We start from the raw sequence: 14,852 nt of genomic DNA on the forward strand, positions 1-14,852 counted from the left end.
CTGACCTCCAGTGTCAGGGAGCACTTTACCACTGACCTATAACGTCAGGGAGCACTTTACCACTGATAATTAATGTCGGGGAGCACTTTATCACTGACCTCCAGTGTCCGGGAGCACTTTATCACTGACCTCCAGTGTCCGGGAGCACTTTACCATTGACCTCCAGTGTCAGGGAGCACTTTACCACTGACCTCCAACGTCAGGGAGCACTTCATCACTGATAATTAGTGTCAGGGAGCACTTAACCATTGACCTCCAACGTCAAGGAGCACTTTATCACTGACCTGCAGTGTCCGAGAACACTTTACCACTGACCTCCAGTGTCCGGGAGCACTTTATCACTGGCCTGCAGTGTCCGAGAACACTTTACCACTGACCTCCAGTGTCCGGGAGCACTTTATCACTGGCCTCCAATTGCAGGGAGCACTTTACCACTGAACATGGGTATGGGTGATGTATAATTGTGAGCCTGTGAAATTTGTCTGGAAAAGCAAAATGTTTGTACACCTTAGGAAGTAACTTTATATCTGATAAGATATGTTATCAGAGAAAAAGCCATAAAAGCCAAATCCCTTTACAACAGGTAATGGTATTTGTGTATGACAACATAAAACTGTCATTGCGGATATATCACATTACTGTTTCCAACCAAACAATGGTGTTATCCGTTTTTTTTTTTTCTTTACAATTATCAATCTTTTCAAATCTTTCAATAATACCTGTGCTCTTGCTGTGAAGAGCCTTGTTTAGACAGTTACAGTTATGGGGGTGACAACTGACTCCCTATTGTGCACTTGTGCTGTCACCTACAAACCCCGGGGTGATTCAACCCAGCCATGTTGGCACATGACGTAGGCATAGTCTACCCTTTTACTACCTGTTTGGCCAGTTTTGTTACTTCCAGGTGCCTGTTAAAACCACTTCTTGTGTGGACATTATCGGCAGGATCTACACTTAAAGGGGTTGTAAAGGTACAATTTTTTTTTCCTAAATAGCTTCCTTTACCTTAGTGCAGTCCTCCTTCACTTACCTCATCCTTCCATTTTGCTTTTAAATGTCCTTATTTCTTCTGAGAAATCCTCACTTCCTGTTCTTCTGTCTGTAACTCCACACAGTAATGCGAGGCTTTCTCCCTGGTGTGGAGTGTCGTGCTCGCCCCCTCCTTTGGACTACAGGAGAGTCAGGACGCCCACTAACACACAGCTCCTTTATCTGCAACGTAGAGAGCGTCCTGACCCTCCTGTAGTCCAAGGGAGGGGGCGAGCACGACACTCCACACCAGGGAGAAAGCCTCACATTACTGTGTGGAGTTACAGACAGAAGAACAGGAAGTGAGGATTTCTCAGAAGAAATAAGGACATTTAAAAGCAAAATGGAAGGATGAGGTAAGTGAAGGAGGACTGCACTAAGGTAAAGGAGGCTATTTAGGGAAAAAATAAATTGTACCTTTACAATCCCTTTTAATGTGGAATTTCAAGCCTTTGTATGATCTATTCTTTCATTTCAAGATTTTGGTAATTGTTATACAAGTTGGGCAGATTTACTAAAGCCCTAGTGACCCGGGACCCTCTCCTACAGGATGTCCCTTATGATCTCTCCCATTGGATTGGAATATGTCTTTGGTCGATTATATGATTGCGTATATATATATATATATATATATATATATATATATATATATATATATATAAAATATATATACACAATTGATATAAAAAGTCTACACACTTAAAATTTTAGGTTTCTGTGATGTAAATCAAACAAAGATAAATCGTTTCAGAACTTTTTCCATCTCTAAATACGTGCCGACCAGCCGCCGCAGTTGTACTGCCACGGGTTGGCACGGCTGCGCAAATCGCTGTCATTGCACGTCGGGCGCATTAACAAGCTATAGGGAGCCGATTGCGGCTCCCTATAGCTTGGAAGGGAGGGAGCCGATTGCGCGTGGCCGGCGGCCGCGATGTCCGCCGGCCACCCGCGATCGCTCCTCAGAGAGCCAGAATAGGGATCTGTCAATGTAAACAGAACGATCCCCGTTCTGACAGGGGAGTAGACAGAGATCTGCTGTTCCTAGTAATCTCTCCTCCTCTAGTCAGTCCCCTCCCCCCATAGTTAGAAACACCTCCCTAGGGAACACTTAACACCTTGATTGCCCCCTAGTGCTTACCCCTTCCCTGCCAGTGCCAGTGACATTTATGGAGTAATTAGTATCTGTTTTTAGCTCTGATCGCTATATAAATGTCACTGGTCCCAAAAAAAGTGTCCTATCTGTCTGCCGCAATGTCGCAGTCCTGCTAAAAATCACTGATCACCACCATTACTAGTAAAAAATAAATAAATAATAAAAATGCCATAAAACTATCCCATTTTTTGTAGACGCTATGGCCCAGATTCACAAACGAGATACGACGGCGTATCTCCAGATACGCCGTTGAATCTCTGAGTCTGGCCGGTCGTATCTATGCGCCTGATTCTTAGAATCAGTTACGCATAGATTTATATTAGATCCGACCAGCGTTAGTCTCTTACGCTGTCGGATCGTAACTGCATATTTACGCTGGCCGATAGGGGCGTGAACGCTGCTTTACGCGTCGAAATATGTAAATCAGCTAGATACGCAAATTCACGAACGTGCGCCCGGCCGACGCAGTACAGATACGCCGTTTACGTTAGGCTTTTCCCAGCGTAAAGTTACCCCTGCTATATGGTGGCGTACATGCGGCGTACCAATGTTAAGTATGGACGACGTTCCCGCGTCAAATTTTGAATATTTTACGTTGTTTGCGTAATTCGTCCGTGAATGGGGCTGGACGTCATTTACGTTCACGTCGAAACCAATACGTCCTTGCGGCGTACTTTGGAGCAATGCACACTGGGAAATTCCACGGACGGCGCATGCGCCATTCGTGAAAAACGTCAATCACATCGGGTCACACGTTATTTACATAAAACACACCCCCTGTTCCAAATTTGAATTAGGTGGGCTTACTCCGGCCTATTTACGCTACGCCGCCGCAACTTACGGAGCAAGTGCTTTGAGAATACAGCACTTGCCCGTCTAAGTTGCGGAGGCGTAACGTAAATCGGATACGTTACGCCCGCGCAAAGATACGCGGATCTACGAGAATCTGGCCCAGTAACTTTTGCGCAAACCAATCAATATGCGCTTATTGCTATTTTTATTTTATTTTTTACCAAAAATATATAAATGAATACAGACTGACCTAAACTGATGACGAAATTTGTAAAAAAAAAAGGTAAAAAAATGTTTATTTTTATTTTTAAATTGTGGCTTTTTTTTGTTTAAAGCGCAAAAAATAAATACCGCAGAGGTGATCAAAATACCCCAAAAAGAAAAGCTCTATTTGAGGGGGAAAAAGGACATAAACTTTGTTTGGGTACAACGTCGCACGACCGCGCAATTGTCAGTTAAAGCAACGCAGTGCCGTATTGCAAAACATGGCCTGGTCTTTAAGGGGGCAAATCCTTCTGGTCCTTAAGTGGTTAATGTGACGTATGAAGTGTACAACTCAATTGAAAAACAAACTAAATCTTTTGGGGGAATAAAACTAAAATAATGTGGTTGCATAAGTGTCCACACCCTCTTATAACTGGGGATGTGTTCAGAATTAAACAATCACATTGGAACTCATGTTAAATAGGAGTCAGTACACACCTGCCATCATTTAAAGTGTCTCTGATTAACCCCAAATAAAGTTCAGCTGTTCTAGTAGGTCTTTCCTGACATTTTCTTAGTCGCATCCTACAGCAAAAGCCATGGTCCGCAGAGAGCTTCCAAATCATCAGAGGGATCTCATTGTTAAAAGGTATCAGTCAGGAGAAGGGTACAAAAGAATTTCCAAGTCATTAGATATTTCATGGAACACGGTGAAGACCATCATCATCAAGTGGAGAAAATATGGCACAACGGTGACATTACCAAGAATTGGACGTCCCTCCAAAACTGATGAAAAGACGAGAAGAAAACTGGTCAGGGAGGCTGCCAAGAGGCCTACAGCAACATTAAAGGATCTGCAGGAATATCTGGCAAGTACTGGCTGTGTGGTACATGTGACAACAATCTCTCGTATTCTTCATATGTCTGGGCTATGGGGTAGAGTGGCAAGACAGAAAGTCTTTTCTTATGAAGAAAAACATCCAAGCCTGGCTAAATTTTGCAAAAACACATCTGAAGTCTCCCAAAAGCATGTAGGAAAATGTGTTCTGGTCTGATGAGACCAAGGTTGAACTTTTTGGCCATAATTCAAAAAGATATGTATTGGCGCAAAAACAACACTGCACATCACCTAAAGAACATCATACCCACCGTGAAGCATGGTGGTGGCAGCATCATGCTTTGGGGCTGTTTTTCTTCAGCTGGAACAGGGGCCTTAGTCAAGGTAGAGGGAATTATGAACAGTTCCAAATACCAGTCAATGTTGGCACAACACCTTCAGGCTTCTGAAATTTAGGATGCAGTCATATACCTGCCAATAGGAATCTACCTATACTTACCATTTACAACCAATGAGGTTTATAATGTATACATATTTTTTTACAACATTGCGATGTGCCGCTCAGATGACATGTCCATTAATTTATAACAAATAGTTACTTATCTATTTTTATTACTATATATTTTATACCGTGCAGTCAATATGCATGTAAACATGTTACTTTTTATGTCCATGTCTTGAATGCATGTATGTATAGACATTAAATAAAAATAAAAATTCTTGTCTGTTCATAATTGTAATGTATTTATACCAGATAAATGTTTTTACCACTCATACCTCCACCAGTCAATTGCATCGTCTAAAGTCCCAACCTCCCTTTTCTAGTGTATCTGAATCCGGGATGGATGCACATTTCCATGTGCATCATTTAAAGTTCCAAAACCCCGCCCACATTTTCATAGCGCTAGAAATAGCGCCTGTAAAGTGGCTGAAAACTGCCTCTCATTCATTACAATGGGTGCTTTCACACCCCGGTGGTGCGCTTGCAGGACGTTCGGAAAAGTCCTTCAAGCAGCATCTTTGGGGCAGTTTGAGAACGTCAGGGCCGTCTTTAACCACTTCCAGACCTTAGGTGTTTTTCAGATTTGGTGTTTGCAAGACTAAAACTGTTTTTTCTGCTAGAAAATTACTTAAAACCCCCAAACATTATATTTTTTTATTTCTAACACCCTAGAGAATAAAATAGTGGTCATTCCAATACTTTTTGTCACACCGTATTTGCGCAGCGGTCTTACAAGCGCACTTTTTTTGGAAAAAATTCACTTTTTTGAATTAAAAAATAAGACAACAATAAATTTGGCCCAATTTTTTTATATATTGTGAAAGATAATGTTACGCCGAGTAAAATGGTACCCAACATGTCACGCTTAAAAATTGCGCCCGCTCGTGGCATGGCGTCAAACTTTTACCCTTAAAAATCTCGATAGGCGATGTTTAAAAAATTCTAGAGATTGCATTTTTTGAGTTACAGAGTAGGTCTAGGGCTAGAATTATTGCTCTCGCTCTAACGATCGCGGCGATACCTCACTTGTGTGGTTTGAACACCGTTTTTATATGCGGGCGCTACTCGCGTATGCGTTCGCTTCTGCGCACGAGCTCGTCGGGACGGGGCGCTTTAAAAAATTTTTTTTTTGTTTTCTTATTTATTTTTATTTATTTTATTACTTTTTACACTGAAAAAAAAAATTGATCACTTTTATTCCTATTATAAGGCTTGTAAACATCCCTTGTAATAGAAAAAAAGCATGACAGGTCCTCTTAAATATGAGATCTGGGGTCAAAAAGACCTCAGATTTCATAATTAGACTAAAAAGCAAAAAAAAAAAAATAAATTTGAAACTGTCATTTTTTCAAATGACAAAAAAAAAAATTGTCTCTTTAAGAGGCTGGGCGGGACTGACGTTTTGACGTCACTTCCGCCCAGCAGAGCTATGGGGACAGGCGAAGGAGATTTTTCCTTCAGTCTCGTCCCCAGTCACCATCCGAACAGTCCCGATCTCCTCCGCCGCTACCGACGGCTCCGGTAAGCGGCGGAGGGCGCGGGAGAGCGGCGGGAGGGGGGGGGGGGGGCCCTCTCCCGCCACCGATAACGGCGATCTCGCGGCAAATCCGCCGCGGAGACCGCCGTTATCGTGTACCAGACCGCGCACACTAAAGATCGATACCTCGGTTGTGGCAGCAGCTGCTGCCGTTACCGAGATATCAATCTTTAAAAAAAGGACGTACATCGTTGTGCGCAGGTCTGGAAGTGGTTAATGTTGATTGGACCCTGGGCAAAAATGTTCTTGAGGCCCCCCCCCCATGCAATTTTGCTCTTCACCTGCTCTAAATCATACAATGAATATCAGCTAGACTGAAAATCCGTTTACTGTATCAGATCAGGCAGTGATTGTGATTGGTTGCCAGAGGTTACAGCATATCATTACCACTTACTGACTGGTTGCTAGAGGTTACAGCACACATTACAGCTCACTGATTAGTTGCTAGAGGTTACAGCACATGATTTCTTCTTGTTGATTGGTTTCTAAAGATTACTGTACAGTAATACCATACCTCCCAACTTTCTGAGATGGGAATGAGGGACACCTATCAGCAAAAGTATGCAGGCATAGGACACACCCCTTGCCACGCCCCCTTAAAGGAGAATTGTACAAAAAAATAAGATTGGATAAACCCACAAGTGCATTTTTTTCACCACTTCTATTTCTTTATATTGGCTTTTGGAATTTACAAATGCAGCAATTTAGAAATCAGATGAAAGGTTTAGCGCTGGGAAACACTTCTTGATAGATAAATAGTGCATTTTATATACAACTATAGAGATCAGACCAAAATGAGGGACAAATGAGGAGAATGAGGGACAGAGGGACATTGCTCCAAATCAGGGACAGTCCCTCGAAATCAGGGACAGTTGGGAGGTATGTAATACTACTTACTGATTAGTTGCTAGAGGCTACAGCACATCATCTCTTCACTGCAGAGGGGCATGATATACATACGAATGCCGCCTTTATTTACATTTGAATGCCGCCTGCCTCAGCTATTTACATGTGAATGCTGCCACTATTTACATATGAATGATCCCATTATTTACATATGAATGACGGTTATTTACATGTAAACACAGGGTCTGCAGGTGAGTCATCTGTACACAACAATAGGGCAGAGCTGTGCAGCATTAGTAGCAGCACTTCACACTGATCTATCAGGACACATCACAGGACTAAAACTTCAAGGGACAAGGGAATTTTAACTGGGATAGTTGGCAAGTATGAGGCAGCTGCTTTGGGCCCCACAACAATGACAGGGCCCAAGGCAGCTTCCCCTTTTGCCCTGCTTTAAAAATGGCCCTGGGGAACGCCCCTGCCCATTGCAGGGGGTCCAAGAGTAGAGACCTGCCTTAAAGTGGAGTATTCCCCCATGGCCGTGTCAGCCTTGTCCCAGGGCATTGATGAAGATGACGAAAAACAAAGGTACCCCGAGTGTGTATGTGTGTGTGTGTAAAGTGACCCTGTAACAATGTGCCTAACATAGCCCAGAAGAACGCACCCCAGGGCAGGCCTCTCATGTGACCCTTGCTTGGGGCCCAACGAGGAGGGAAACATGGAGGACATGATGACAACCACCACCACCCTACCCTTACATGCAGAATGTAAGAGAAGGAGCTGGAACACACAAACACTCCAAACTTCCAAGCAGGACAGGCACTGAGTTGGAAATTATGTCTGGGAGATCTCATTATTGGAATTTCTAAGATACAGTGGCGGTGCGTCCATAGAGGGCGCAGGAGCGCCGCCCCCTCTCTCCTGCACCTGTCTATCACCATAGATAGATTCATGCATTGCAAGAATCTATCTATTGTCACCGCTGCCGTCCCCTATTCAGGTATCCGGACAATTGTCGGGCGCCGGCAATCTGAATTACAGCGGGGGGGGGTGTTTTTGGAAGTGCCTGAGTAGAGCCGTGGGCTCTAATAGGCATCCTGATTAGAGCCGTGAGATCTAATAGGCTTCCTAATTGGTAAACAGCGGGCGCAATGCTGTGCATTCGCTGTTTACACAGTGTTGTGTGTTAGGGAATGAATAAATTGCTTCCCTACCACTGACCCGCCTCTCAGCCAATCAGGTGAACCGTGTCTGGTTACCTGTCACCTGATCAGCTAAAGCGACAGGCGCTGTGATTGGATGCCTATTAGGTGTCCAATCATAGCAGAAGAGGGCGGGAGAAGACATTGAAGCCTCGGAGGGAGTGTGGAGGACAGCGCCGTGACCCGAGAAGTGCCAGGTGGGGGGCACACTGGCAGCATTTGATGGGGCAAACTGGCAGTAATTGTTGGAGCAAATTGGCGGCAATTGATGGGACAAACTGGCGGAAATTGATGGGGCAAACTGGTGGTAATTGATGGGGCAAACTGGCGGCAATTGATGGGCAAACTGGTGGTAATTGATGGGGCAAACTGGTGGTAATTGATGGGGCAAACTGGTGGTAATTGATGGGGCAAACTGGCGGCAATTGATGGGCAAACTGGTGGTAATTGATGGGGCAAACTGGTGGTAATTGATTGGGCAAACTGGCGGCAATTGATGGGCAAACTGGTGGTAATTGATGGGGCAAACTGGCGGCAATTGATGGGCAAACTGGTGGTAATTGATGGGGCAAACTGGTGGTAATTGATGGGGCAAACTGGCGGCAATTGATGGGCAAACTGGCAGCAACTGATGGGGCAAACTGGCGGCAATTGATGGGGCAAACTGGTGGTAATTGATGGGGCAAACTGGCGGCAATTGATGGGCAAACTGGTGGTAATTGATGGGGCAAACTGGTGGTAATTGATTGGGCAAACTGGCGGCAATTGATGGGCAAACTGGTGGTAATTGATGGGGCAAACTGGTGGTAATTGATGGGGCAAACTGGCGGCAATTGATGGGCAAACTGGCAGCAACTGATGGGGCAAACTGGCGGCAATTGATGGGGCAAACTGGTGGTAATTGATGGGGCAAACTGGCGGCAATTGATGGGCAAACTGGCGGCAATTGATGGGACACACTGGCGGAAATTGATGGGGCACACTGGCGGCAATTGATGGGGCAAACTGGCGGCAATTGATGTGGCACACTGGCGACAATTGATGGGGCACACTGGCGACAATTGATGGGGCACACTGGCGGCAATTGATGGGGCACACTGGCGTTAATTGATGGGGCACACTGGCGGTAATGGGGCACACTGGCAGCAATTCATGGTTACAGTTGCTGCGTATGTTGGCACAGTGGCGGCAATTTATGGGTACAGTGCCTGCATTTGATGGGCACAGTGGCTGCATTTAATAGGCACAGTGGTGGCAATTTATGGGTACAGTGGCTGCGTTTGATGGCACAGTGGCTGTATCTGATGGCACAGTGGCTGAGTTTGATGGGCACAGTGGCTGCATTTAATGGGCACAGTGGCGGCAATTTATGGGTACAGTGCCTGCGTTTTATGGGCACAGTGGCTGCATTTAATGGGCACAGTGGTGGCAATTTATGGGCTGCATCTGATGGCACAGTGGCTGCATATGATGGGCACAGTGGCTGCATTTAATGGGCACAGTGGTGGCAATTTATGGGTACAGTGGCTGTGTTTTAATGACGCAGTGCCTGCATCTGATGGCACAGTGGCTGCGTTTGATGGCACAGTGCCTGCATCTGATGTCACAGTTTGCGTTTGATTGGCACAGTGGCTGCAATTGATGTTTTTTTTTCAGTGTGTTTGCGCCCCCCCAAAAAATGTTCAGAACCAGCCGCCACTGCTAAGATATATAAGAAGCAATTGGCTTACTCAACCCACCAGATCCCACCTGTAACTAAAACACCACTTTTGGGTGAACTGACCCTTTGAACCATTACAATTCCTACAACCCGACAATACAGTTGTGGAACATCCCCCATCCCCCATCACAAGCCACACTTGAGTTTGCTCTGTGCAATTACCTTGGGCTTCCAGGCGATCACTTAAAGGTTTTCCACATAAAGCCCGGACCTATGTAAGAGGACGAGTTTACAGGAGGACGAGGTTCCCATTTGACTGTTTGCACACTTCACATGATGGCTTCGTAAACTCTCTGAAGCTATTATAATGTGTTAAGTAGAAGTTTAACGATTGTATGACCCGCGCTGGCCAGGATATCCAAAATTACCCGACACATTACAGAAAATGACCGTCCTTCTTATGCTTACTTGAACATTATAGAAAAACCGCGAGCATTTTCCTGTCCCAGCCAATGGGACTCTGAGGAGAAGAGTATAAAATACCAGGGGACCTCAGTTCCTCCTCATCTCCAGGATCTCCTCATTCATCCAGTCTACTGTGAGGAAGAACCTTCCCTTCTCCACCATGATGAGGGCCCTGATCGTGTGTTGTGTCCTTCTCACTGTCCTGGTGGCAGCTGGACAAGCCCAAGGAGATGGACAGTTCGTCAAACTGTGCGGCCGAGAGTTCATCAGAGCGGTCATCTACACCTGCGGAGGGTCCAGATGGAGGCGCTCCCTGGTTGGGAATCCCCAAGACATGGCTGGTAGGTGTAAAAAAAAGGGTTAATGGGTGGGCTGGGCGCTTATGTCCAAAGGATGCTCAGAAAATGTCAGTACCACCAGTGGCGGTTGGTGCTCAAAATTTTTGCGGGGGCGCAAACAAACTGAAAAAAAAAAACATCAATTGCAGCCACCGTGCCCATCAAATGCAGCCAGTTTGCCCCATCAAATGATGCCAGTTTCTCCATCAAATGCAGCCAGTTTCCCCTCAAATGCAGCCAGTTTGCCCCCTCAAATGATGCCAGTTTCCCCATCAAATGATGCCAGATTCCCCATCAAATGATGCCAGTTTGCCCCCTCAAATGATGCCAGATTCCCCATCAAATGATGCCAGTTTCCCCTCAAATGAAGCCAGTTTGCCCCTCAAATGATGCCAGTTTCCCCATCAAATGCAGCCAGTTTGCCCCATCAAATGATGCCAGTTTCCCCATCAAATGATGCCAGATTCCCCATCAAATGATGCCAGTTTGCCCCCTCAAATGATGCCAGATTCCCCATCAAATGATGCCAGTTTCCCCTCAAATTCAGCCAGTTTGCCCCCTCAAATGATGCCAGTTTCCCCATCAAATGATGCCAGATTCCCCATCAAATGATGCCAGTTTGCCCCCTCAAATGATGCCAGATTCCCCATCAAATGATGCCAGTTTCCCCTCAAATGCAGCCAGTTTGCCCCCTCAAATGATGCCAGTTTCCCCATCAAATGATGCCAGTTTCCCCATCAAATGATGCCAATTTCCCCTCAAATGCAGCCAGTTTGCCCCCTCAAATGATGCCAGTTTCCCCATCAAATGCAGCCAGTTTGCCCCATCAAATGATGCCAGTTTCCCCATCAAATGATGCCAGTTTCCCCATCAAATGCAGCCAGTTTGCCCCATCAAATGATGCCAGTTTCCCCATCAAATGATGCCAGTTTCCCCATCAAATGCAGCCAGGTTGCCCCCTCAAATGATGCCAGTTTCCCCATCAAATGCAGCCAGTTTGCCCCCTGAAATGATGCCAGTTTCCCCATCAAATGCAGCCAGTTTGCCCCCTCAAATGATGCCAGTTTCCCCATCAAATTATGCCAGTTTCCCCTCAAATGCAGCCAGTTTGCCCCCTCAAATGATGCCAGTTTCCCCATCAAATGCAGCCAGTTTGCCCCCTCAAATGATGCCAGTTTCCCCATCAAATGATGCCAGATTCCCCATCAAATGATGCCAGTTTCCCCTCAAATGCAGCCAGTTTGTCCCCTCAAATGATGCCAGTTTCCCTATCAAATGATGCCAGTTTGCCCCCCCCCGCCCGGAACTTACCTTTCTCGGGTCAGAGCCGTCCTCCTCCAAGTCCTCGATGTCTTCTCCCGTCCCTGCTATGATAGGCGTCCAATCACAGCACCTGTTGCTTCATCCAATCAGGTGACCGGTAACCAGACCCAGTGCACCTGATTGGCTGAGAGGCGGATCAGGGTTAGGGAAGCGATTCCCTAACACAGCCCTGTTTAAATAGGGAACGCACAGCCCGTGCGCCCTCTGGTTAACAATTTGGAAGCCGATTAGAGCCCACAGGCTATGGTAACTATGTATATACCATACCAATGTGATCCCTCTGGAAGTTGGAAATCACTGTAGTAGTCTTGTTCTGACAGTGATCTCCACTAGCTTTCAAGGTCCAGTGACGTGCAGCTCACCTACTGCTTACTGAACACAGGAGGTCACCCGCTCACAACTATTATAACTATGTATAAATATCCTTTCCTGCAATTCATCTTTAAGGTGCGAGTATAAGAAGTGCGGGTATCTTCCGACTTAAAGAAATTGGGCTAGATTCAGGTAGCATTTACGACGGCGTATCTCCAGATACGCCGCCGTAATTTCAAATCTGCGCTGGCGTATCTTTACGCCGATTCTCCAAGGCAGATACGTTGGAAAAATAGGCTTCCTCCACCGGCGTAATATGAATACAGCGGCGTAGAATTGTGTGCAATATTACGCTGGCCGCTAGGGGGCGCTTCCGTTGTTTTCGGCGTAGAATATGCAAGTTACCTAGATACGCCGATTCACAAACGTATGTACGCCTGGCACAATTTATTTACATTGTTTACGTTAGGCTTTTTCGACGTAAGGTTGCTCCTGCTATTAGGTGGCGCAGCCAATGTTAAGTATGGACGTCGTTCCCGCTTCGAAATTTGAATTTATTACGTTGTTTTCGTAAGTCGTTCGCGAATAGGGCTGGACGTAATATACGTTCACGTCGAAACCAATGACGATTTGTGTCGGAGTTTCGAGCATGCGCACTGGGATTCTTTCACGAACGGCGCATGCGCCGTTCGTAAAAAAACTAAAATACGCGGGGTCAACCTTAATTTAAATAAAACCCGCCCCCTCATCATCATTTGAATGACGCGCGCTTACGCCGGCCCCATTTACGCTACGGCGCTGTAAGTTAGGAGGCAAGTGCTTTGTGAATACAGCACTTGCCTCTCAAACTTACGGCGGCGCAGCGTAAATACGATACGCTGCGCCACCGTAATACTGGGCGCATCTACCTGAATCTAGCCCATGGTTTGGTAATCTAAGAAATATCTTCAACATTACAGAACGTCCCGTTGAAGGTGACTAACTAATACTAGTCAGTACCACATGCTACCACCAGATGGCACACCTTTCCTTTGCACCATGACGGGGATATAATGCTTAGGTTTTGTAATGGACGCAAACCCTGACAACTAACGTTGTCACCCCAGGACAGCAAGTGTGTTACTACAACATGAAAAAGTGTTTTGTTACACAGTATCTGTTCAATGAATGAAAAAAAAAAATGAAAAGAAAAAAAATATCTGCTGATCCTACCAGAAATCTGGTGTGCTGCTGCACTCTTATTGGTTGTATTGTTTCCAGGTATCTTTGGGGACTAAAGAACTCCTCTCCCCCTATGTTATGGTGATGAGGAGAGGGGTAGGTACTCTGTAGATGTAACATACTCCCTGTCCTTGGGTGACAACGTCGCTCTCTTCTACAGTAGAGTGCGTGGATGTTGTCCACTCACAGCCGCGTGTTTTTAGGGTAATTGCTGTTCCTCCAACCAGTTCATAGTTACCTATGGCAACTATTCTCCCATCCAACTCTTCTGTCACGTTAACCCTTTATGGTGGCACTATTTCTCCCACTAACACCAATGATGGGACACTATTCCTTCCACTAACACCAATGATGGGACACTATTCCTTCCACTAACACCAATGATGGGGCACTATTCCTCCCACTAACACCAATGATGGGACACTATTCCTCCCACTAACACCAATGATGGGACACTATTCCTCCCACTGACACCAATGATGGGACACTATTCCTCCCACTGATACCAATGATGGGACACTATTCCTCCCACTGACACCAATGATGGGACACTATTCCTCCCACTAACACCAATGGTGGAGCACTATTCCTCTCACTAACACCAATGATGGGACACTATTCCTCCCACTAACACCAATGATGGGACACTATTCCTCCCACTAACACCAATGATGGGACACTATTCCTCCCACTAACACCAATGATGGGGCACTATTCCTCCCACTGACACCAATGATGGGGCACTATTCCTCTCATTGACACCAATGATGGGGCATTATTGCTATTGTTGCTAATTGATCCATGTTTAGCAATTTGGTGATTGCCAGACCAGGTGAAGGCTTTGGGATTCTTGGCTCCTGATTGGTCTCCTCTATGGACTTTTTGCTACAAATAAACATGCCCATTTGGGGGTATTTTAGTGATGGGTAAGCACGGACATTTCATTGGGGATGCAAAAACATTTTCTTTTTTTTTTTTTCAACAGACCGGGAGAATTTCTTTGCTTTCCATGCTGGTAACACAAAGGGGAGCGAGCCCCTGCAATACCCAGCCCAGAAGATGACCTCCCAGGTGGGCTATGAGGACCTCCAGCAGACAGGATCTTTGGGAGAAGTTTGGGGGTCTCAGAAAAACTCCATCCAGCAGAGACGTGACCTGGACGAGCTGCTGACCACAGCCTGCTGTAGGACCGGCTGCAAGAAAAAGGACTTGAACTCCCTCTGCTAGGCGGCCAGCTCCAAATGGCATGTTAGATTGGTAACAGGGCGTGTCCTCTGTCACATGTCACATCTGTATGACCACACCCACCTCAGTGTCGGTGCCGATAATTCTGTATCACGAACGTGTTTGATGATGATTTGTAAAACTCCAGACCCCATTGTCATATCTCTGTACAGATAACCAATAAATATTATTATTTGCTGGAATGA

At 45.8% G+C, this 14,852-nt stretch overlaps 1 protein-coding gene across 1 annotated transcript; it reads left to right on the plus strand.

Moving 5' to 3' along the window:
- Positions 1-10,152: 10,152 nt before the first annotated feature.
- On the plus strand, positions 10,153-14,852 carry INSL5 (insulin like 5). The gene is made up of 2 exons (XM_040358630.1): positions 10,153-10,569; positions 14,408-14,852. The coding sequence occupies exons 1-2, from the start codon at positions 10,389-10,391 to the stop codon at positions 14,647-14,649; spliced, it is 423 nt and encodes a 140-aa protein (XP_040214564.1). The 5' UTR covers positions 10,153-10,388; the 3' UTR covers positions 14,650-14,852.

The sequence above is a fragment of the Rana temporaria genome, chromosome 7, assembly GCF_905171775.1.
Source record: "Rana temporaria chromosome 7, aRanTem1.1, whole genome shotgun sequence".
Lineage (NCBI taxonomy): Eukaryota > Metazoa > Chordata > Amphibia > Anura > Ranidae > Rana > Rana temporaria.